A 25128-nucleotide genomic window follows, 5' to 3' on the forward strand; every position below is an offset into this window, starting at 1 on the left:
TGGTATGTTGACAATTCCAAGTAGATCGTGATCTTAAAGCAGACTCCAAAGCCCTCATCTCTTTTCTTCATAGACAACAACTTTCACAATCAATCACCTTATTACCTATATGACTGTCTAACACACTCAGGTTGCCATAAGCCCAGCACAACTGACTTTGCCCTGTTATTTTATTCTGCTGATGTCTTTGTTTAAGATTAGTAGATGGGAGCAATTCACGGCTGGATTTGGAAGCAGCTTCGCTTTTACACACCTTGGCTCTGATGCTGAGGATCCCCTGCCCCTCCCCTGGTGATCGGAGGGAGATCTGATAAAAGAGGCTGCTGTCTGCGCGTCATGGCCACAAGGAGAGAGCAGCGGTGAAAGCGGGACTGCGTCTCTGCGCTCCGATCAGTCCGCCTCCGCATGGCTCCGGTTTTATTATAAACTCTGCTGCCTTATTATTATTATTTTTCCGGACACAAACGCAGCATGATGCCGTTTGCTGTTTACAGCTTCACCGGTTATCTGTGCTGATTTTGTCTTAAGTTTTTAATACTTTCTTGTCTTGAAGCTTTTTAATTAGAAACACCGGAGGACCCTGGAGGCTTGGTAAGTTTGCAAATACAATTATATATATTTTCAAATGCAACTAATACATTTGCAGAATTTATTATTATTATTATTTATTATGATGATAAAGCTTTATTTTACATTTAAATGTGCAATAAATGCAACAAACAACTTATTTATTCAGCCTGCAACGAATTAATCCACAGTAAATAAGTTTCTAGTGTCTGGTTTATTTGCATTTCTTCTCCCACCCACCTCTGTATTAATATAGTTTAATTCCGGTTCTTTTGGTTTCTCACATCCGACTGTCTGATCCAAGAAGCATCACAGGTTTCTTCAAACGGAAAAATAATTGGCTATTTTTCTTTTTCACGTCGGCCATCCCGTTGGGACACAACCTCATTCGAACTGAATGCATGCAAATCCATTACCTCTGAATACTGATAGGATTATTTATTTACACGTAAAATGAATCTTCACGATTTAACTGCTATTATTAGTATTATTACTCCTCTGAGAAGTAGGCCTACATTAAAAAAAATAAAATAAACATGCATACATTTTTGTTCAAATTATTTGTTTTTGTTGGACAGCATTAAATTGAATAAATATTCGTTTCCATCGGAATATATTTAGGTCGGACAAATCTGCAATTTTATTTAGTTTTGATACTGAAAACGCTACGACTTTCAAAACTCGCGGGCGAGTTTCACGTCTACCCCCGTAAATCTGTGCATTGCTTCACGTTTGTCATATGATTTACGAGAAATTGGCTCTTACCTCGAAGCGAGTCCCAGCGAGCTTGTTAATATCGCTCCAGTATTTCCAATAACAGTAAATCCTGAGCTACTCAGTTGCACTTATATCATTTTCTTTTAATTATTATAGCCGAACTATTGAACTTGTGAATGTAGTATATCATCAAAGAGCAAATAAAATCTAATAAAACGTGTAGTATATGAGCCGCACTGGAACGCATTTAGGCCTAATTGATTAGCTAATCGTGTTTTTAAAACAGCGGGGGGGAAATGGCAACAAAAAAGAGCCTTGTTTTCAGTAAAGTTACTATTTTTGGGGAGACCACGACAACTGAAATCCAGCACTTTAAGACTGACTTCACATACTTCACAACCACACCCTGGTACGCCCACAAATATCTCCGGTGATATGGAGGTCATTTCCTGCAACCGTCTCACTGTGTATGCGACTTGACAGCTTGAGATGTGTATTAGGGACGACTTCAGGTCTTTTTGTAACCACTGTTTGCTTCTGTCTGTCTCAGTCATTCAGAATCCAGTGGATGTTTGCAGGGGAGCCTGTTTTTAGGAGCAGACACCTGAAAGGAAAAGAAGGGAAGGTGACATCCCTGACAGAGAGCAACATCAGCTGAGCCCAAACCAAGAGAAAAGCAAAGATGCTCGGGAGTGAAGGAGAGAGCAGTTCATATTCTTCCAAAGACACGGCAGATGAGAGGCGCAAATCTCCAGCTGTGGAGGGGGATGATCCGGTTGTTAGCAACAGGTACACGGAGCACGGGATGAGTGCTGACCGGTACTATATCTCATCCGCTATTTCTAAGCAAAGTCCCGAAGCAGCCAGTCATTGCTCTTTTATCCCCTACACCCCCAGCGGGGCGGTTTACACCCCGTCCAGTGCTGGAAGGTATCCCTCATCACTGCACCTGGGCTCCGTGTTGCAACCGGCCGGATTCCCCCCCTCAGCCCCCGGGCGCAGTCACATTAGTCCCACTTACCAGCTCGGACAGAGTCCCGGCTGCATCTACCCTCCATACACCAGCTCGGGCTCCGCTCTCGGTAACATGGCTCTACCCCCCGCCACCACCGGCCCGGGGGTGAGGTCCCAGGTTTATCTCTGCAACCGACCTCTATGGCTCAAGTTCCACCGACACCAGACAGAGATGATCATCACCAAGCAGGGCAGGTGAGATGGCAGGAAAAGTGTGCAAAGTTAGAGCCGAAGCTTTTCCCTTTAATTTCCTTTAACTGTCTGTCAGTTTCTCTTATGTTCTTTTTCTTCTTCTTCTTTATTAGCAAAATATTTATTTTAATGTTGTGTTTCTTTGAATCCTCCCTCCCTGTTTTTTGCAGACGGATGTTCCCTTTCCTCAGCTTTAACATAGCTGGTCTCAGTGTGACAGCGCACTATAACGTGTTTGTGGAAGTGGTGCTTGCGGATCCAAACCACTGGAGATTTCAGGGGGGAAAGTGGGTCACCTGTGGGAAAGCGGACAACAGCAGCCAAGGTACCGAAAAGGGTACATAGTGCCTATTTTCTTTCTTTTCTTTTCTTTTTTTAAGAAATATATTTTAAACTGAGTTGAATTAAACATTTCCCCTGCGATTTAAAAGCAAAATTCACCCGGATTTAAGACAATTTCATCCCCCAAAAGACTTTTTTTTTTCTGTTTAAAAAAAAAAAAAAAAAAAGACAAAGAAAAAGAAAAAGAAATTCGCTTATTTTATAGCCTAAGCCTAACTTCTCAACTAGGCCATGGAGCAAAACATGGGTTCCCCAGCTTTTCCTAATGAAAAGTCCCATGTTTTCAGTAGAATTTTGTGTAATTTGTTTTGGAAATCTTGAGTTTAAATATTGGAAAATGTATTTCTCTTTATTTAAGGGAACAAAATCTATATCCACCCGGAGTCCCCAAACACAGGGGCTCACTGGATGAGACAAGAAATCTCCTTCAGCAAACTGAAACTCACAAACAACAAAGGGACGAGCCACAATACTTCACAGGTACTAAACTCAAAACTGAAAATAACTAAAGGCCTGTAACCCTCAAAATAGGTTGCAAATGGCAAAACATTTTCCATTACACCAAACCTTCATTCAGTTGTTGTTTTCAATATAGATTAGTCTGTTTAATATATACTGTAGTGATGTACTTTTACTATATTTTGTTTATTGGCACCTTGATAATTAATGTGGCACAATGAAAGAGTTTTGTATTTGGACTAATTCAGACTTGAAGAGCTAACTACATTGTTTGTTTTATTTTTTAATTTGTGCTAGGAAGGAAATTAGTTTAGATATTTTTGTGTCTATGCAAAGATGATGTGATGAAATTAAACTACAGTAGTGCAAAAATAATGCTTAAGTCATATAATTGCAGGACACAAAGTTATTCACTGAAGCTTTTATAGATTTTAATTTTTTGTGAATAGCGGTGACGTTGGAAATTATTGAGTGCTTTAATTTTTTTTTCAAAATTATTATTATTATTATTATTTTATTATTTTTTTTTACGCAATAGATGATTGTTCTGCAATCCCTGCATAAGTACCAGCCAAGGCTGCACATTGTGGAGGTGACAGAGGATGGAGTGGAAGACCTTAACAGTGACCTTAAGACCCAGTGCTTTACTTTTCCAGAGACTCAGTTTATAGCAGTCACTGCCTACCAGAACACGGATGTAAGTGTGGAAAAACTCCGGCCTCCCTTGGTTGTTGTTGTTGTTTTTAAATTTTATTTTAGATATAAGCTCCCATTAATAGGTCCTCAGAGCCGTATGCATGCATTATATTTAATCGTTTACATACTGCATATTATAGATTTTTAATCAGTTTAGAATTCCCATTTATTAAAACTTGTTCAGTTGGCATGGGAAGCCATTTCTAACTTTAATCAGCCACAGTTTTCCAATGCAAGCCAAACATGAGGTCTATAGCTACACAAGCATGATGCTCCTTTATTCTTTGCTTTTCCAAATCTAAAATGTAGCTTAACCTTCGGCTGTGCCTTGTTTTAGATCACGCAGCTGAAAATTGATCACAACCCTTTTGCCAAAGGATTCAGAGACAATTATGATTCGTGAGTATTTTGTATCCGCTTACATTGCTGTGCATCTCTTTCAAAGCAAACAAATACATCATACTGTGGCTACACCAACTAATTCTGAAAGAACTTTCACATTGAACTGTCTTGACCTCATGTCTCATAAGTACATTTATTTATTTAATTTTTAGGATGTACACAGCTCCAGAGAACGACCGCCTTACGCCGTCTCCTACGGACTCTCCCCGTGCCCACCAGATTGTCCCTGGCACCCGCTACACGATGCAGCCCCTCTTCCAGGATCAGTTTGTCAACAACCTTCCTCAGAATCGCTTCTACAACAGTGAGAGAGCTGTACCGCAGACTAACAGCCTCCTCTCGCCTCAGTCAGAAGACGCAGCTTCGCAGAGGTGGTTTGTCACCTCAGTGCAGCAAGGGGGAAGTAGCAGTGGCACCACCAACAAGCTAGATCTGACACCCTATGAGGGAGAATATTCAAGTTCCCTGCTTCCTTATGGTATCAAATCACTGCCCATGCCTACTTCTCACGCTCTTAGCTACTACCCAGACTCCCCGTTTACTACAATGTCTGCAGGGTGGGGGTCTAGAGCAGCATACCAAAGAAAAGTCACATCCAGTCTGCCTTGGTCCCCCAGACCCAGCCCCACTGCCAGTTTCCCAGAAGACTCAGAAAAGGTTAAAGCACAGATGGAAGAGGAGGTGAATGGTAGCGGAGCCCTGATCAGCTCCTGGACAGACCCACAACCATCAGCTCTTTCCTTAGACAAGACCAATTCCTATTCTCTGGCCTGCAAAAGAAGGCGTGTGTCTCTCAATGGTCCAAGCACGGAGGACTCCTCCAGCAACACCAAGTGTGAGGACTTGGTCTCTGTTCCCACCAACAATGGCTACAGCAAGGAAACCCCCCCATCCAAAAGCATGGCAGCTTACTATCCATTTTACACAAACCCATAAACGTTTGTTTGGTCTTCATCTGCTACCATGAATGAGAAAAATATTGTTTTAGCTTTTTTTTTTTGTTGTTGTTTTTTGTTATATGAAGACCCTTATTTTGTGTTGGCAGTGATAAATGTCTTTTTGTTTCTTTTGTGGCAAGACAGAAAATGATGAAGAAAAATTATGGCATTATAAGAGATGCACGTGGTACAATGAGTGTCTCCGTCTTAAGGCTTTTTGTTTGTTCCCAAACCGTGTGTGTGTATATATATATATATATATATATATATATATATATATATATATATATATATATATATATATATATATTTTTTTTTTTTTAACTCCCCTTTTATTGAACTGAAATTTACAAAGTGCCAAAGCATTCGTTTAAGGTGCCCTGTTTTTGTTTTGTTTTTTTAAAAAGTGTGTTACATTTCATTGTTGCATAGATTTATGTATCTACCCTTACACTGAGATTAAGCTATGTGTTTACAGATTATATATTGAAGGCCTGTTCATATGAAATGTGTGCATTCTTAAATATATGAGAACAATATGCTGTATATACCTTAAATGCAAAGTTCAACTATTTGATAATAAAAGGCACACATGTTATGTTGAGTTTCGATGTGGTTATTTCAAGTGAGTGGAGACGGCTAAGCCTCTGCTTAAATACGGTGTACTGTGCATTTAGTATTTGTTTGGTGTAGGTTGTGAATGCAACTGAGAAATACTTTCTGCAATTACTCACGAGGCGTGTGTAGGAGATGAAAAATGAAGAACGGCGCCACTCAGCAGTGTGATTTTTCTGCGGACTTTGGCGCACTCTAGTGGTCTTTTTCTGTAATGGCGGCTATTACAAATGATTAGCCTGTTGAGTTGAACGTCTACTCCATCCCATGTTCACTCCAGAGAAGCCTAAAGCAGAAGCGTTTATAGATTTACCCGTTTTAGAAAGATTTCAGGTATTTTTCCGTTAGTGTAAGCGCGTACGCCGTACTTATCTTACCTATTTCCGCTTCAGCTATGATGCCCGGCTTTATGAAGGTGTAAATAGCTGTGGTTTCTAAGGGTAAAAAAACAAACTAAACAAACTAAACTAAAAAAAACATGCACTTGGTTGAAATTAATGTTAAAGCAAAGCTTAGGCTTTGAAAAATAAGCCGGCCACGTCTTTCTCGCCTGTTTTAGGGGGTTGTTTTGAAACCTGGCAACCCGACTAGTAGCCAGCAGGAGCCACCAGAGTCAACGGAGAGTTGACTGGGGCAACAGCACAGCGCATAGCTCACATTGTTTATACAGGTTTGCCCCACATAACGAGAAAAATCTTTGCTTTACCCTTTGCGACTGACAATTCACTCACAAGGCCAGGTGTAAAACAGCAAGATGTACAATCAGTGTAAGTCGAAATACTTGTTATTCATTGTTTACGGAGTTTTTCAACTGTACTTGCTACCGTCAAGTTGGCTAGCATCGAGATTAGCACGCTAGCTCAGCCAGCCTCTAGCGTGTACACTGACGTTGGTCAACGCAGATGCTAGCGTCATGAGGTTTTTTGTTTTTGAATATTATATAGCTAGCAAAGCAGCAGAGTGTTTTGTCAGTACCAGTGGCATTATCGACAAAAGGAATGGTTTGCAGCTAACGTTTTCTAAGGTTGGTTGTCGGCAGATTGGTTTTATTTTTAACCAGCAGTGGAACAAAGCGTTATCGGGGTCTGTTCATTAACACAACATGACACGCTGTCGTCGATTTTCTGCTAGCGAAAATGGTAAACACCGCACGACGTGGGTACAGGCCTGCATGAAGTAGTTTAGTGACAAGTGGCGGCTACGTGGAATAACGTTTTTATTTTTCTCATGTTAACGCTAGCTGTTGCTGTGAGCTTTAGTTAGATGTGGTTGGTTGAAGCTGTAACGGGGGAGTGTCGTTGACTGTTGTAAGATAGGTTAATGCTGTAGTTATTCATTTAGAGAGCAAGCTCGTTGAGTAATATGTGTTACAAACTATGAGATTATATAACTGTTCAAAGAGCAGGTGTTTTTCTTTCTTGCTTTTTTTGTATGCCAAGGTGGCATACTGTTTGTCTTGCTTTGTGATGGTGTCTGGTCACTGGGGTAATCACATGGCACACGCCTGATCTAAGGTGGTGTTCACTTCCACTGGCTGGTCTGTTTACATGATGCATAGCGTTATTTAAATGTACGACAATGATGGCAGGGGATGATTTCATATGTTAAAATGGTCGATATTAGCACACGTAAATGTAGACAGTATTTACCAACTGAATAAATGATAAATCATTCATATATGTAATACTTGTTTATTTTCCACCTGTCTCCATCCTACCAATCTTACTAAAGAGTGAAAACACGTCTGTGCCGTATTGCTATTCTAATTGATGAATAGATAACCACGTCATAACTTTGGTATTCGTTTTGTTACAGTTAATAACACACTTTCCCAGAAGACTACCAAAGGTCTCACTCTTATCTTCCTTACTTAGTTTAAAGATTGACTGATTAGAACAGTGTGTCAGACCTGTCCATGGTCTTGACTCTGTTTATATAACAGCGCAAATAGTTAGCTGTCTTCAGTTACTTACTAACCTATGGAATGCTTGGTATTAATGGGAGATGGGGATTTTCGGTGAGTATTCATTCCTTCCATTGCACACATAACTTGTCTCCACCAGTGAGAATTTTGTTATTGGGAAATTGAATGTGTGTTATTATAAAAACAAATTATGCTGTGTCCTGTGTTCGGTCTGCTGCCGCTTACTAAAAATACATAAAGGTATCACATTGCCCTGACGGTCGTGACCATATGGTGCCCTGGTGGAAGCGGAAAGCGGACTTGCTGTGTGCTATTCTTCAGTTGAGGATATCTTGCTTCATAATGAGCCCTGGCCTCAGTGGGATGAGTAGCTTTGGCACAGTGAAGCGGAAACTCCTGGTGATGCCAGAGGAAGCCTTGTCCATCTCTGTGTGGGCTTTGTCCTCACTATGTTTAGGTATTCAAAAAAAATATATAAATAAATTAAAAAAAAAATAAAAAGAGAAACAGGGAGCTGGTTTACAGTGCAGTGGTGATACTGACGCAGGAGCTTGTGGCAGAGCAGCCTGAGCACCCTTGAAGACTGAATTCGTGTTTTGTGACCAGAGGGAGTGGAAGTCAGCTGTACAAAATGAGGCAAAGTTGCTTTTCCTGAAACTGGTGAAAATATTTTTGATTTATTGGGATGATGTGGAGATTTGTATGAGACTTGACAAACCTGTTGACCATTTTCTCGCTTGAAGAGCCTTATTAGGCTCAGGCATAAAGACGTTTTACTCCAATTTTTTGTCTTTTTATTAGGACATGCAGTATGCTGGCTTATTGGACTTGAACAGGTGGAAGACGACTTAAGAGGCTGCTGTCCCAGTCAGACCTTTGGACCCACGGTAGGGGACGAAATGGGGAACACAGCGACCAAGTTCCGTAAGGCTCTCATCAATGGAGATGAACTGCTGGCTTGCCAACTGTATGAGAGCAACCCACAGTTCAAGGAGGCTCTAGATCCCAACTCTACATATGGAGAGTCCTATCAGCACAACACTCCACTGCACTATGCTGCCCGGCACGCCATGACACGCCTACTCAGGTTAGGATATGGCCCAAATAAAAACAAATACGCAAGCAGACAGAATGTATACTTCATATTTTTGAGTGTTGTCAGTGAGGAAAAAATGTTATTCTGATAATGATTGGGTCATAGATGGTTCTCAAGCTTTATGTCTAGTAACCCTTAACCTGACTTCTTCTCTTTTTTAGAACTCAATTTCAGCTTATTCCATCTTTTCACTTTTGCTGTATTTTAAAATTCAGTTTTTCTTTTTTCATGTTTTTTTTTCTCTATATGTCTCTGTCCCATCTGTGTCTCTACATAGCCATCTGTTAGCAGCTCTCAGGAATGCAACATGCTGAGCTGGAATAGAATGACGTTCCAAGAGCTTCCTATCTGACAAGCTAACAGTGCAGACTGTGCTTGTTTTTATCCCACTCTGGCCTTACTCTTAAAAAAAACAAGAACAGTAGTTTAAGTCATATAACTGGTTGTATAGCTATAATTCTAGTTTATGGTTTTCACAAAAGCAATGAAATGTTGAAATCTAAACTATTTTGGAAAGTAATTGACCTGTGTTGCAATATACAGCTCTCCTATTTTTAGAATATTGTGCAGTTTCTTAAGTTAAAATGCTGTAAAATATTCAGTTACACTAAAAGCTACATGCACTGTGCATAACTCATCTTTTTTATCTTAAAAAAAAAAATCATGTTTACGTTCTGAATCAGCACTGATGTCATAAGAATTTGCAGTCTGTTGACAGTATCCCACAAAAGACAACGCATTACAATTTAACCATCTTGTCATGTCGTTATTCTCTTTTAGGTCTTTTCTCCTAAGCAAAGATGGCAATCCTAACAAGCGCAACGTGCACAATGAGACATCTCTGCACCTTCTCTGCATGGGGCCTCAGATCCTGACTTCAGAGGGAGCTTTGCATCCCCGCATCTCAAGGCCATATGAAGACGAACAGCGACGAGGGGAATGCCTTCAGATCGTGCTAGCATGGACAGGAGCTAAGCTGGATCATGGAGAGTATGAAAGGGCTGATGTCAATGCCACTGACAACAAGAAAAACACTTGCCTACACTATGCTGCTGCCTCAGGCATGAAGACTTGTGTTGAGGTGAGATTATAAAAAAACGATATTGCAGATATTTTCTCTGGGCTAGTGTAAAATTTTCTTAAGTGTGAAATTTTTGGGGGATTATGATCAAAGCCTCTGTAGCTGTAAACTGACCAGTTTCACTAAGCCAAGGACAGAGAGTATATGAGGGGAAGGACGATAAATGAGGCCAGAGTAACTCTGATGCTCACACACATCATTCAGCGTCTGCTCTTTTGTGTAATGAATATTTGTAGAATAGATCCTCACGTGTGGCCTTGTCCTAGAGTCAATCTTGACCTTTGGTAGGGAACTGTAATTTGCATCTTCTCATTCGCCCTCGCTGGTGAGTTTTTGGAAGATGCTGTGCAACACGGTACAATTTAATTAATCTCCTGGACAGCTCACACCAGATATAACAGTCAAATAGATTACGCGTGACTTTATTGTTATTGCATGTAATAGAACAAAATTACAAATGCTGCTCTTAAAATGTGCTTCAGGAAAGGCAAGCAGCCACTAGTTGTGAAATCCCCAGAAAGAACTGCTGTACAGCTGGTACTAATTTTAAATGATCGCATTTCTGCACACTGTCATTTATTTAGATGACTCTTCATTATAGAAATGTTATTGTTGTCTTCACTCTAATTTCCCCCCAGAATCCATGCAGTTTATTACAAAATGCAATTTGCACCATGTGCAGAACATAATGTCGAGGCTGGAGATGCAGACAGGTATGTTGTGACAGAAAAAGAGACACCCTACTTCCAGGGTGTCAAGAAATGCCATTCACAGACAGTTTAAAAAAGTAGACTCAAGCACAGAAATGACAGTTACCAACAGAAGCCACCACCCCCCAAAAGACACATTATTAACGTGTGTGTTTTTCTTGTACCGCTCTCAATATTACCTGAGCTCCTTTAATTGGCACTTGATCATCAAGACTTAGTGTGCCATACTCTACAAAGAACTTTGAAGTAAAGTGGATATAAGTGAACTCTTTTTCAGTTTTCTCGAGGTGGGTAAGTTGTTGCTATTTTTTTTTTTTTTTATACTGAAGTCATAATTGCAGTCTATATCAAAATAACTGTAATTACTGTTTCATGCCTTAATTGTGGATAATTTCCTCTGATTACTGTTACAGGGTGAGTGGTACTCCACTGTGCAAGTAATCACAGGTGTTTGGAACTACATATATAGTCAGCGAGCTTTAGTATCTGTTCTTGAATGCATGATGTGTTCCATTGTTCAATGCCAGATATTCCTCTTGTTTCTTCGTGCTCAGATGCTGGTGCAGAGAGAAGCGGACTTGTTTGCGGAGAATGAAAACCGCGAGACTCCATGTGACTCTGCAGAGAAGCAGCACCACAAGGAGTTGGCCCTGCGCCTGGAGTCGCAGATGGTCTTCTCTCTTGCCCCTGAGGCAGAGGGTATTGAGGCAGAATATGCAGCCCTAGATCGAAGAGAGGTACAGTATAACACACCAGGAGTAGGTGTATAGCTTTCAGTTTATCACCCTCAGCTGGTGTGACTTAAAATGTTATTAGAACCAAACTTTAGTCCACAGCATGCTGTTTAAAAAAAATCCCCCCAAAAAGTAATTTCACTGCTGTTGCTGAATTAGGTCAAACTGTTTTAAATGAGCTACCCTGGTCATCCTAGCCTGGCTGATCCCACACAGCTTCTGTATTGTTACGCTTGATTCGTCCTTATAACCCTTTAGCTACATAAGTAAGCAATAGAAGCAACATATGATGGTAACTTTGCTCTTGGAAAAACCCACTAGTTGACTGTATTTCAGTGTTTACATTTTTGCAGGAGTTAGTCACATTCTTCACTTGAACTTGTTTTGGTTGGACACAAACAGACTCACAAATTACTCACACAAAACAGTCTAGCTCAAAACATGTGATCAACATCATCAGTTTTAGTTCACTGGGTCTGGCTAAGTCACGTGTCAGCAATCATTTATGTTTCAGGTGGTTGTAGTACTTTCTCTTTATTTTCTCTTCCCCTTTTTTCACAATCTTTCTTTCCTACCATTAGTTCACCCATCACCCTTTTCCCCAATCTCACCCACTGTTGTCCTCTTGTCTCTTTCTTTACCTTTCTCTGACAACCTGTCTTTTTTTTTTCTTTTACTTCTTATCTTTGTCCTTACATTTCTTCTCTTATTATGTTCTTGTCAACCCTTTACTCTAGTTGTACGAGGGCCTGCGGCCACAGGATCTTCGGAAGCTGAAGGACATGCTGATAGTGGAGACAGCTGACATGCTACAAGCCCCTCTTTTCACTGCAGAAGCACTGCTACGTGCCCATGGTACTATTAAACAAACACAGTACTGGTTGTCCTTTCAATTATTTGGACTTGTAATATCCTGACAGCTTAATGGGTAAACATAGTAACATAGTAGTTAAACAAATGACATATATAGTTAAAGTATATGGACAAGGAAGCATTTGATACACTGGTTAGATTTAATTTAACACCACATAAAACACTTTACAACACTTTGCTATATATATATACACACACATCCATACATACACTTTAGTGGACGAGGTAAGTATACCCTTGGCCATGATTTGTATAATTGTTCACCTGTCTCAGATATTGGCTTATTAAAGTCTTTGACCGCTCTTCCATACAAATCCTGTCAGTTACAGAATGTTTTAATCTAAGGTTTCTCTTACACACTGCCTGTTTTAAAGTCCACACGGCATTTCAGTGGGATTCAGACCAATAAGCAGGATCCTCTCAATAAGCAAGGCACGTCTGCATTGCAGTTCAGATTTTCCCTGCATCTTATTGTAAATGAACGCCTTTTGACACCAGTAGTAAGAAATGGCTGAAGACCCTTTGATGAAATGTTGTGGTATTTTTATTATACTTTTTATGTTGTTCTGTTTGGGTTTAATTTGCTGGAGCAAGGAGTCTGGTACAAATTGGCAGCTGTTTAATACAGTGGAATGACCGATCTTGAGAATAACTTCAAGACTTTTTTATGTCTTAACAGACTTGGATATCTCCAGCCTTTTGCTGCAGACCTCAGACCTAAACATGACACCACACAATTTAATAGCTTGTAAGACCAAACCAAACAAGCTTAAAATAAGAAAAGCTTCTCCTGGTCACTCTCTAGGGAGGTTCTGTGTATTGGCACCTAATGTGAAACCCTGATTCTAATCTTGTGGCTGTGATGCTGTGAAAATGTGTACCGGTGCATTTTACATGGGGTTACCATGCTTTTTAAATGTAGAAATGACTACAAAATAGAAAATACAGAAAGTGTTTTTTGGATTTGGATAAGGGATTTATCTTCTATAAATATGCAGTACGCTGAAAGAATTGGACTTGTTCTGTTGTCACTGGAGAGAGCTTTTACATGATCTAAATGTAGTTTTAGTGAGCGTATTCATTTCAACAAACAATTTGAGAACAAACACTGCTTAATTAGGTTACTTAGGCTCGCGCCTGATTTACTGTAAATACGATTAAATAATCGTGAACCATGGATTTTTATGTAAAATCCTTGGCACGTCTAATTTATTTTTATTACATTCTGTTATGTTTTTCCTAGAAATAGTAGTGTGCTGCAGAGAAAATATGCTTTCCTGAATTTGTCTTAATTACTTCACTCTTAACTTAGGCCTGGCCAAGTACTGAGTAAATATATTAGATTTTATTAGACTTGCAGTCTTAACCCACCAGTTTTCAAACTTGCTTCATTTACAGCTGGACACAAGATGGTGTGTCCAAGTGTTTTGAAAGTTTTACTGATTTGGGGTTTTGTAAATCGTTACTTCAGACAACTTGGCAAAAATGTTTGTGTATGACTTCACCACCTCATTTTTTAATTAAATGGGCTTAAGGGCTGTCTGTTGAGCTGTGTGCTACATATGAGACACACTTTTAAGAGCTCAGAGGCGGGAGATTGACCCCAGAATGGTGCTATATTTATTCAGTTTTATCATGGGACTGCTGAAACATTTCAGGATTTTGCATGTCCCGGAGAAGGGTTTTTGCACTCGCATGTCATTTCATTTCGAAAAAGCGTCATTTCCACAATTTGTAACAATCTCTTATCTTCTCCTCATTGCTCGTCTGCTGAACTGCTTGCTTTTCCATCTTTCTTTGTTCCTGACAATTTGTATTTCCCAACTAATTTTTGATATTTAAGACTAAATGTGAAGACTTCACTTTCAGACTCTATATAATGGCTAAAGGCTTCAAGATAGGGCCATACACATTGATTAGTTTTAATTGAATGGAGCTAGATTGGGATGGGTGTTGTTGCGACATTCATTATCTAAAGGAGGCCATTTAGAGCGTTAGTCATTTGATTGGTGGCAAAACCTGTCTTGAGGCTGATAATGGCCTAATTGCACAGTTGACCTGGTCGTGTTCCTTATTTTAGGAGGGTAGACTATTTGGACTCGGGCACAGTCCACAAGTCATCCAATATTTATACTGAGAGCCTCTCAAATCTGTCTGTGTCCTGATGCGAGATTAAACAGCTATTCTAAAACAGAAAACCAGATGGCAGCAGGTCTTTGTTGTTGGCAGTTTAAAAGGCTTAAATGCTAGTGGCTACTGGACTATTTCTATTGAGAATCCACACAAATGTAAAATGAGATTCACTGAAATGCATTTTTTGTCCATGAAATTCAAACTTCAGTCTTGTTTTGACAGGTTAAATGGGAATTCATAAAGTATTGTAAAAAATGTAATCTTCAAACAGTCAGAAAATGTTTTTAATTGGCCCTGCTAAATTGCGTACTTCTTATTTGCGTCTTGACAATAACTTGCGTGTTTATAGTTGCTAGTGAAAGGAAAAAAGACTTTTCTTTATCTTCCATTTTGTGCTTCACAGAAAGTAGGTTCTGTGAATTGATATTGGACTCTGCGCTGTAGCTGGCAGGCTTTGAGCTCTTCAGAGCAGATCACCACATTTTTGGCAAGAGGAAAGGTTGTAGAATCTGTTTTCACACTAACAACAGCCGGCGCGATGATTAAACATCACTGTTCTCCTGATCTGGAATCGTTCTTCCCATTCTGTAAAACCGTCTACTTCCACCCTGAGTTTGCCTCATATTTTCTTGGGTGGGTTTTTTTTTTTTTTTAAATTGTCAGCATTCACATTTCATTGCCACCAGCAACTGTGCAGGAGACACAACAACGCTGTGTATGGAGTGGAAAAACCTGAATTCTGCTGATAATGTCCTTAGTAACTTAAATAAAGATAGTAAACTAACTGCCTTCCCAAAGGGCAGGACATTCTGGATCACTATCATACTATAGTGAGCAATTCCTGTCCTATCACCACTTGTGCTTTCAGTTGTTACTCTGGTCATGACACACCTGCATAAAGAAATACACTTTCTGAAGCTTCTTTTTTCCTTAGATCATCATTTTGTCTCTTTTACATCAACTTTCAAACATCCCATCAGCACTTACTAAATGAACCAATATGTGCTATACTGGAAATTAGACATTACATAAAGTGACGTATAATGCATTGGCAAGTCAGTTATCGTAACTTTCTAAATTGTAGGTTATAAGCTGTGAGCCTGTGGGACATCTCACCTTTCTGAAAAGAAACAATGTAATTTGCTCTTAGATCCTGAGCTATCCTGTGTCAGTGTCAGGAATAATTTATTACAAGTAATTAAGTTATCTCTGTTGTGTCACATGCATAAATGCACACAGCTTTTAGGAAGCTTGTGCATTGATTCTGCTGCTGTCTGATGCTTCAGTTATTTAAATAAACTCATGAAAAAAACTTTAAGAAATACGGCAGCAACCAATTAACTTCAGCACCTTTTTACAATTTCTTTTAAGCCACACACAAGGATCATCATAAACTTTTTGTTAGACAGCAGGTATCAAGTTATCTTATAAAAATGTGCGTCTGACTCCCAGTCCATCAGCACCTATTGCACAGAAGCCTGCGTTGTTTCCTCTTTAAAAATTCTCTGCATACCGACATCTGCACCTCCAGTCACTGGTCTGATCGTTCGGATCAAAACATCATGCCACAAGCAGAGTTTCATCCTCTAGGTAGTATATACTAAAATAATTTACTTCAAAGGTGCTTTAATAAATGTCTTTTTTGTGTCAGATTGGGACCGAGAGAAGCTCTTAGAGGCCTGGATGGCCAATGCGGCGGAGTGCTGCCAACGCTCAGGTGTGCAAATGCCCAACCCACCCCCAAGTGGTTGCAATGCTTGGGACACCTTACCTTCTCCCCGGACGCCTAGGACCACCCGCTCCTCCATCACTTCACCAGACCAAATCAGCCTCATGCCTGCTGATGAGGAGTCTTCTCTGGTAAGATAAGATGGCTCTCACCAAGGAAAATATGGAACTGTTTGCATTCAAGCTGATACATTAGGCATGTTTGAGATTAGCCTGCTGTTTAGCACAAAGTGATATCCAGACTCACATTGCTCCTGTTGTTGTCCATCAGCTATCCAATTCAAAGAGTCCTGGAAAACTGGGCATGCTTTCTAATAAAATTTACCAAAGTAAAGTAAAATATCTCTTACTAAACTTTGTTTACTGCTACATCCTGAACTGATAAAGCTAGACAAATTAATTTATAAGGTGGCCGTAATGTAACTAAATACGCTTTTTAAATCACTACATTAGGGTTGAAATCCACTTGCCATTTTTTTTCTTTTTTTGCTGAAAACACTGTGACAGCTCTAGATTGATAAATGTAGGTCAGTAAATCAGAAAAAAGTTTTAGCCATTGTTTAACTGTACTTATTGATAAAGAATGATCAAATGAAAAAGGATCACAGTCGGCCACAGCATGTTTTTCTGACAAAGAAGCTCCTATAGCAGCAGGGGATAGATTTAGGCACGGAGGTGCATAGATTAACTGGCAGCATTCCCATAAAATGTGTATAGCAGTGCATATTTAAATCAAATTCATGGAGTCCCAAGATTTTCTGAAGTGTTTCAGCTGAATTCTTTAAAATTGTATGATCACAGATGTCTTTCTGCATAATGATTCACTCTTTCCCAGTAAATATATGTTGCTAGCAGTCATTAGTATTCATGCCAGTGGTCTACCTTGCAAACATAAACAGAAGCAGGGCTTCCTTTTCTCATGTCATCCAGTGTTTTGTCAGTTATCATGTAGGCAAGTCCTGAACAGTGTTGAGTGTTGCTATGTTATATAAAATATGGTAATTTAAGATACGACATCCTTCATGTTGCGCTCTCCTTCTTTATCAAACATGATTGACGGCTGCACATGTCGTATGTTATATTATGTTATATTACTGCTGTATGTTTGGGCACGTATCACTAAAGATGTCATGTTATTGTTTTCACAGTTTTAACATTGTTACACGTAAGGGAGAGTGTTGACCCTCATGTGACTGTTTTGTGGGGGTGGGTGGTCCGCAGTGATGCCACCACCAGGGGTTAGTTTTAAACTAATTAAAAATACTGGAAAGTTTTTTAAGCACTCACAGAAGGTGAGTGAATTGTGATCAACTGTAGCTGCTAGACACTTACAGTCTGCACTGAGATATAATGGGGGTGCATACATTTCGTAAGTAAAATAGTTTTGGTTTTCCCTCCTTTGGCCTTTTGGGTGAAGGGTTGAGGGAGGTAGGGGGACAGTCGTAGTTCAGTCACTGTAGATAATTATTTTTTCAGCTTTCAACAACTACACCTCCCACAGCATTAAAGTGTGCTCTCTAAGCTTCATGAAAGGTGTATTTTCCACCACCGTGTTTACAAAGCCTGCAGTGAGGGAAAGGAACCTTATTGCCCTCTTGCTGTGAGAGGAGTTGCAAACTCCCTGTTTAATTGCACACCTGTTATCCTGATCTAGTCTGGCATTTCCCATAATTATAAAAAGTGTTCGGAAATTGACTTCTTTGTGAGCAAAAAGTAATATGTCCTGCACCAAAACAAAGTTTACTAGGCATCTAGCCTTTATCTCATTTATTGCTGACAGCAACTCATTTTGTTCAACTGCTCGCTATTGGAGACTGACAATGCTTTATAAAAATCAGGGTTTGTGAGGTCAGCAAGGTCGGTTAGCTTGGGTTTAGACTTTATTCTGGAATAGTTTGCAAAATTGGGAATTGAGATGACAGTGCAGTGTGAGAAATGCATACTGCAGACTTTTTTTTTTTTTTTTTAAATATATAACTTTATGAGGCTTCTTTGGAAGAAAATGCTGTTTTCTTGGTTGTTAAATTTATTTCAAATTTGTAGTAATGATTTTTAAACTAAAATGATGGTACCTGGAGGGAGAATCAGATAGTTTTTGACAGTTTCTGAAAAGTTTAAAGACGTATCTTTTTGGATGAATGAATATATCCATTGGCGATGTGTGTTGATGGATAATAGCTAAAGCTGACACACTTTATTAATCTATAAATCAAGGCTGTCAGCTTCAGTTGCTCTCTATCAGGGGTTTACTTAAAACACCAAAACACTCTGGATTGAAACATCAAAGATATGAACATGTCAGACAAATGTCTGAGGGTATCTTAAGTTGTGCATCTGAAAAGGCGTAATTGAACTGCCCTGTGTCAATTGACCGAGTGTACTCAAAGGCCCGTTTAAAGGTTAGAGTTGATTATCACATTCTGCTCTTTCACAGATCAATACCTGCTTTGTTGAAGTACACTGCCTTCTTTATGTCTTGTGAGGATCAGTCTTTCACTGTAACAAGGCCTGTGTATTTGACTGTGTGTCAAATACACTCTTTGTTTGTGATTCAACTTTCTGTGGGTATCTGAAAAATAAATCTAATAATAGAAATGGGAATGAGCCACATGCTTAGCAGAGGTCATAACATTGGCACAGTGGCTTTTCATAAACTACTTTGGGCTACTGTTGTGTATAATTGTACACATTGACATATCAACTCAATAACTTCTCCACCTCTGACATGTCGTCTCACATTAAAATCGCCCTCACATCACAATATTTGGAGAACATTCCCAAGCCAGGACATTCTCAAACTCTGGCATTTCAAGCAAAAAATAGAAAAATAGAAAAACTCAGTGACTTTTTCAAAGGCTGTAAACAGTGGCACGGTTATGTAACAGAACAAAACAGGACTATAACACAAGGACCTTTTGAAGTTATACCAGATTTACTTATTTTTTTATTGATTAAAACTGACTTAATTTGTTCAAAAAATTAAGAGTTTAAATAGAGTGTATCTTGTTGATGCTAATATTGTGATTTGATATTTACGTCTCGCAGTGTGGTATCTGCATGTCTTCCCTCTCCGTCTTTGAAGAACCTGTTGACATGCCCTGTGGCCACGACTTTTGTAGATCATGTTGGGAAGGGTAAGTCATATTTTGGTATGGCCTGAGGATTCTGCAGATTTGCTTGGGGTGTCTGTACTATGCGTGCACAGATCTTATTCAGTGTTTTTGTTCTTTGCATACCTCATTTCTGACTATTATTTGAACGCTTTCAAAGGTTTCTGAATTTAAAAATCCAAGAAGGAGAAGCCCACAACATTTTCTGCCCAGCCTTTGATTGCTACCAGCTAGTACCAGTGGAAGTCATAGAGGGTGTGGTCTCCAGAGAGATGGACAAGCGCTACCTCCAGTTTGACATCAAGGTAGTGATGAAAACAAAAAAGGAAGGAATTGAAATGAACTGAGCTGTGAGCCTCCAGCACAAAATATTCAAATAATTTTGTCAGGGATAAAAGATGATTCTGGCGTTGCAATATTGTGTTATGATAATACCATTACTCACTTAAATGGAAGGGTATAAATAATAAAGGTAGAGGAATTAAATCAGTTATGTGTGAAATAATCTTTACTTGAAACAATGACATTTTTTGTTATCAAAGTGCCACAAGCAACAATAAATATTATTCATTTTTCTTTCAACATATTTTTATGTCTTCTTCATTCAGTTTAGAGTTGTAATTACACATTAGCAGTTTGTAAAATAAGTAATTTAGGGGCACTTAACAGAAAGAGTTCAACTTTGCAATGTTCTAGTGAGAAATGCCAACTTTTCTCTGTGACAAGTGCGAGGACAGAGTGAGGCTAGCAGCCACTAACCAAGTTATGATGCTTTGGTGCTGGGGATATGTGGTTAGTGCAGAGCAAGGAAAACAGAAAAGTGAGGGCACAAAGTATGGCAAGGTTTAACAAAAGGCATAACCATATATATATATATATATATATATATATATATTAGGGGTGCAACGATACACAAAATTCTCGGTTCGGTTCGATACTTTGGTGTCACGGTTCGATATTTTTTCAATACAAAAAAAAAAAAAAAATGCTCATGCCTTTTTAATTTGTCATTTATTAAAATTATAAATATATATTTTAACTCAAAAGTACAGTTTTTAAATTAAATGTTGCTGAAACAACAAAGTAATAAAAAAATAAATCTATCTGATCGAGAAATCACTCATCTTTGGAAAAGAGAGTTTATTACAGAGAAATGGCTCTTTCCAAAATAAAAGCTATACTATACGCTTCTTCTGGGCTATATTCTCAGCAGCATATTAAACATATCAGGTCCCCATAAGGAGAATCATGTGCTAACGGCTGTCTAAATGACTCAGGTAAAGTTTGTAGCATGCGTGCTTGTTGTTTTTGTCTGCTTCCACTTGTCTTTGCACTAGGATGATGTCGGAGTAAATGTGCAGTCATATTCGTTGTGTTCCCACTAGTGCTGTCAGCGTTAATCTCGTTGAAATGACGTTAAAGCCACAACACGGCAAATCTCCGTTAACAAGCTACCGCGGATCGCCCCGTGCGTGGGGCTGGACGGCCAACACGTTAACGAGCTAACTGCGCTAACGCAGTAGTTCCCACCAATGTAATTGAGCATTGCGTGGCACATCCAACATACTGTTTTACTTTTGTCCATGACGCGCTTACCTTCAGGGTCATACGTCACATGAAAACCAAAATAGTTCCAAACGCCAGATCTGAATGAGGGTGGGGGAGGTTCAATTTGCCATGTTGCAAGGAGAGCTTAACTTCTGTCTCGCTAGCTTGCCCTGCTGTCAGTGAATCTGCGTTCGACTACTCAGCCTAGGCTGCACTGTCGAGCGCAGATCCACTGAGCGCTCAACACAGACAGCATCGTCACAAGGAAAGTTGATAAAATAAATTAAAAATTTTGTATTGTTTGATACATATGCGTACCAAACCGAAAAGCACTGTATCGAATGGTTCAATATCGATACTATTGTTGCACCCCTAATATATATATATATATATATATATATATATATATATATATATATATATATATATATATATATATATTTATATTTTTATGTTCAGGCTGTTATATTTATTTTGTGTTCAAGAATTAATTAATTAATTTTAAATTAAATTATTTCAAGCTTTATTAGTGTCATCTACACTAAAAGGTATACAGCTTAATAAAAGATTGTTAAACTTCTGACTGACTTTTGCTTTTATTGAAGGCATTTGTAGAAAACAATCCGGCAATCCGATGGTGTCCAGAGGCGGGGTGCGAAAGAGCGGTACGCCTGAACACCCAGGGCCCTGGAGCCTCCACCTCAGATCACCTAAGCTTTCCCCTCCTTCGGGCCCCTGCTGTAGATTGTGGCAAAGGCCACCTCTTCTGCTGGTCAGTATTGTTTTTGCTTTTCAAAACTCCAGTTGTCCAAAAGAAACAGTAATGATGGAGTTAATGGGAAGAAATATTGTTAGGCAAATATTTGGGGTGGTTTTTCTGTTTAGTTTTGTTCACCAATTGTTTTTTTTGTTTGTTCACCATGCCTGACCTCATCATGTAGCTCCTGAAAATGGCTGACAGTTTCCCTCAAAAGTTTAATTCACACAACATTTGTTACTGGAAATGACATTAGTAGTGGTTCAATTTTAATAGTTCTTCTATCCCTTCACCCATTCACCAATACATCTATACAAGCACTTTTTTTCTACACCTGTTTTTGATTTGTTACATGTGTAATATTCACACATATTCACTGTCCAATGAACACTTCAGGAGTAACTCAGGGTTCAGTATCTTCCCCGAAGATATTTTGGCATGCAGACTGGAGCAGGCATGGATTGAACTACTTCCAACAACTTCCAATTAGATGACCTGCTTTACCTCCTGAACCACAGCCACCCACAGGATGTTGTGTTAATATGATTCTTTTTCTTGTAGATTTCTGTACATTTGGAAGAAAAAGGTTTTGAATCATCTTAATCAGGGCAGGGTAAGCTAGTTGCAGTAAAGAGATGAAATGGCAAGTATAAGTTTTGGAGGTGCTTTGTATAGATAAAAGTGTACAAAATGTGATTACTGACAGTGTCTGCTTAAGAAATCTTTTATTTGTGAAAGGTCCCTCATACAAAGGAAACTAACAAACAGAGAAAATTCAGGACTGCTGCTACTTTCCAAACCACAAAGATATAAGGTGCTATCCTGAAAGCGGTGAAATAGAACTAACAGTTAACAGTTAATTTATTTCACTAAAATGTTTTTCACTAGGTTCTAATTTTTAGTTTAGTATTAGTAACAACCTTGGTCTGTGCAGGGAGTGTCAAGGTGAAGCCCATGAGCCCTGTGACTGTGAAACGTGGAAGATGTGGCTACAGAAAGTCAGTGAGATGAAGCCTGAGGAATGTGAGTGTTTGTTTTTGTTTTTGTTTTTTAAATTGTGGATTTGTTATCTAAAACTGTACAGGAATCAGTAACAAACTTACAGTATGTGGTTTTGTATTGAGACCTAATGTGAAATGGCATTTTTATCTGTTGAACCACAGTAGAGCCGGGCGATAGAACGATAACGATATGTATTGCGAAATAACTTTTTCTCGATAGAAAAATGAAACGATTGTGATAGACCTCATCTCTCGCTCTCTCTTCCTCTCTTATAAAAAAAATGAATAGCTAATACAAATTAAGTAGCGCAGAGCCGAACCAATCACAGCCGCAGCGTCACGTCACGTGTTACGTACAGCTCAAGTGCCAAGCCGCACATGTGTATTTGTTTGGGAAGCAGCCAGCCTCCGTGCCGGCCGGGTAATGGAGGAAGTGAGTGTGCCGACTAGAGAAAAATCAACCGAGAGATTGGGTGACCAGGTTACCGAAGAAAACACAGATGACGGTTCCAATGCCGGAGAGATTGTCGAAAGGAAAGGCCAGAGAAGTTCCGTAGTGTGGAGGTATTTCGGCTATTTGAAGTCTGACAAAAAACAGAGTAACGTGCACTGAAATTGTGCCGAAAGCATGTTCCCACAAAGTCTGGAAATACAACAAACCTTTTTTATCACCTGAAGCAGTGCCACCCTCTAGAGCACGCTCAATCTCTGACTGAAAGCGCTAATTCGTCATCGAAAACAAGCAGGGGAATCCCTGCGAAGCAGCAACAGTCAATTGAGTCGGCTTTCTCCAGCGTCTTACCATATGACAAAAAAGCTAAGAGACATAGCAACATAACGAATGCCATAGCTTACTGTCTTGCTAAAGACATGCTACCAATAAACACAGTCGAAAATGAAGGATTCAAGCAGCTAATTAAGGTAATGGGTCCTCGTTACCAACTCCTTGGACATAAACATTTCTCTCAGACAGCGCTTCCAAAGCAATATTATACAAGTTAGTCAATTTTGTCTCTTCTTCTGTAAAATAAACTAAGATTTATTTTTAGAATTAATATTTTGTTTCTAAGTGGAATTGACAATTTAGTAGTCTGTTTTGTTTGTTCTATTACAAACTACCTTTTGTGTAGTTTGTAATATTTGCCTTTATTTTTGCCTAAACTGAAGCCTCATTTTAAGTACATCTGCCCTGTTGAACTTATTATGGGAAATAAATATTTAAATCAAAACAAGCTGCTGATTATTTCACATTTTACTTGTGAGCAACAGCACATTTAAATCTTACATATATAGTTATTTGGCTTATATCGTGATATATATCGTTATCGCCTGAAATGAAAAAAGCATATTGTGATATGAAAAAATCTTATATCGTCCAGCTCTAAACCACAGTGTAGAATTGTGTTGTTACCTGGAGGTTACGGATCATAAAGAAGTTTATTAGCCAGTGTCGTTATTTGCCCAGATTTTTCAGGGTGCACAAAAGTGACTGATTTGGAGTTAAATTGCCTGGAACTCAACCACAGTAATTACAAACCGTTTAGCATTAGGCCAATTAAAATCCACCATGTCGATGATAAATTATTAATTAAGACGAGCAACCCGCTCACTAAAAGTTTGTGGTGTTTAGAAACATTAATTGGACTCTGGGCAATCTAATAGATGATTTAAGATACCCCAGCGGCTCTTGAGTGCCACTTGGTTGATGTGACAGTCGGAAGATAAAGCAATTATTTGGTTTCGGAACTATCTTCCACTTCGATTTCCCCCAGATTCTGTTTTATCTTGGCATTTCAGCAGCACATCAAAGGTGCTTTGATAATAGCCAATTATTCTCTTTGTGTGTGTGTAGGTGGGTGCATGAGCATCTTGGGAGATGTTAGCAAAATATATTAGCAATATACATTAATCAGGCAGGACGATTTCCCACTCAGTGCATTGGTCTGTTTTGATGCTCTGGTAATAGCCATTCTCATTCTGTCTCATTATGCCTTTATTTGTTCTGTTTACCTCCCCCTCCTCCATGTTGAAGTGGCTGGTGTGAGCGAAGCTTATGAGGATGCAGCCAACTGCTTATGGTTGCTCAGTAACTCCAAACCCTGCGCCAACTGTAAGTCTCCTATACAGAAAAACGAGGGCTGCAATCACATGCAGTGCGCCAAGGTAGGCAGTCAGGCCTCTCATATTTTTCTTACCTAGACAGTAATCGGGTGATCAGTTTATCTGGTTGTTCTAGAAAGATATGTGAATCAGTCGTTTTCTGTTGGGGAAAACAAACCTAAGAAGTTTAAATGAGCGACATGTGTGCAATGAACACAGTATACTTCTGTTTATGTTTTAAATGGACTTCAGAATCATCTTCTTTGACATACTGAACATAAAAATTAAAAAAAAAATAGTGCAAAATTCAGATTTTGGCAACTCATAGAAATAATTAGAATTAATTATGTGTAACTACCTTATTTATCAAATTTCAGTAAAGTTATCTAGA

The 25128-nt window shown here is 39.1% G+C and overlaps 2 protein-coding genes across 6 annotated transcripts in view; both read left to right on the top strand.

Moving 5' to 3' along the window:
- Nucleotides 1–328: 328 nt before the first annotated feature.
- Nucleotides 329–5573, top strand: eomesb (eomesodermin homolog b). The gene is made up of 7 exons (XM_084944785.1): nucleotides 329–591; nucleotides 1835–2493; nucleotides 2661–2815; nucleotides 3191–3312; nucleotides 3830–3988; nucleotides 4325–4386; nucleotides 4542–5573. The coding sequence occupies exons 2-7, from the start codon at nucleotides 1967–1969 to the stop codon at nucleotides 5323–5325; spliced, it is 1809 nt and encodes a 602-aa protein (XP_084800911.1). The 5' UTR covers nucleotides 329–591; nucleotides 1835–1966; the 3' UTR covers nucleotides 5326–5573.
- Nucleotides 5574–6554: 981 nt separating this feature from the next.
- Nucleotides 6555–25128, top strand: part of ankib1b (ankyrin repeat and IBR domain containing 1b) — a 33827-nt gene continuing 15253 nt past the window's right edge. The window contains exons 1-11 of one of the 5 annotated variants that reach the window (XM_084942693.1): nucleotides 6555–6709; nucleotides 8668–8953; nucleotides 9743–10043; nucleotides 11308–11490; nucleotides 12225–12342; nucleotides 16145–16353; nucleotides 19267–19355; nucleotides 19492–19636; nucleotides 21485–21651; nucleotides 22571–22659; nucleotides 24670–24800. In XM_084942693.1, coding sequence (XP_084798819.1) covers nucleotides 8766–8953; nucleotides 9743–10043; nucleotides 11308–11490; nucleotides 12225–12342; nucleotides 16145–16353; nucleotides 19267–19355; nucleotides 19492–19636; nucleotides 21485–21651; nucleotides 22571–22659; nucleotides 24670–24800 — 1620 coding nt within the window. In that variant the 5' untranslated portion in view covers nucleotides 6555–6709; nucleotides 8668–8765. Of the gene's footprint in view, nucleotides 6710–6839; nucleotides 6967–6987; nucleotides 7082–8347; nucleotides 8527–8667; nucleotides 8954–9742; nucleotides 10044–11307; nucleotides 11491–12224; nucleotides 12343–16144; nucleotides 16354–19266; nucleotides 19356–19491; nucleotides 19637–21484; nucleotides 21652–22570; nucleotides 22660–24669; nucleotides 24801–25128 lie in introns of those variants that run through there. The other 4 variants (XM_084942692.1, XM_084942689.1, XM_084942690.1 and 1 more) reach the window with 4 other exon arrangements.

Source organism: Perissodus microlepis, chromosome 11 (assembly GCF_051167445.1).
Source record: "Perissodus microlepis isolate ML-2025 ecotype Zambia chromosome 11, ASM5116744v1, whole genome shotgun sequence".
In the NCBI taxonomy this organism is placed as follows: domain Eukaryota; kingdom Metazoa; phylum Chordata; class Actinopteri; order Cichliformes; family Cichlidae; genus Perissodus; species Perissodus microlepis.

What these genes read in the sequence shown, in the direction of transcription:
- eomesb (XM_084944785.1), top strand. Translation starts at nt 1,967, where the DNA reads ATGCTCGGGAGTGAAGGAGAGAGCAGTTCATATTCTTCCAAAGACACG. An exon ending in AGCGGACAACAGCAGCCAAG is followed by an intron (nt 2,816 to 3,190) that starts GTACCGAAAAGG and finishes TCTTTATTTAAG; the next exon opens with GGAACAAAATCTATATCCAC. An exon ending in CGAGCCACAATACTTCACAG is followed by an intron (nt 3,313 to 3,829) that starts GTACTAAACTCA and finishes TTTACGCAATAG; the next exon opens with ATGATTGTTCTGCAATCCCT.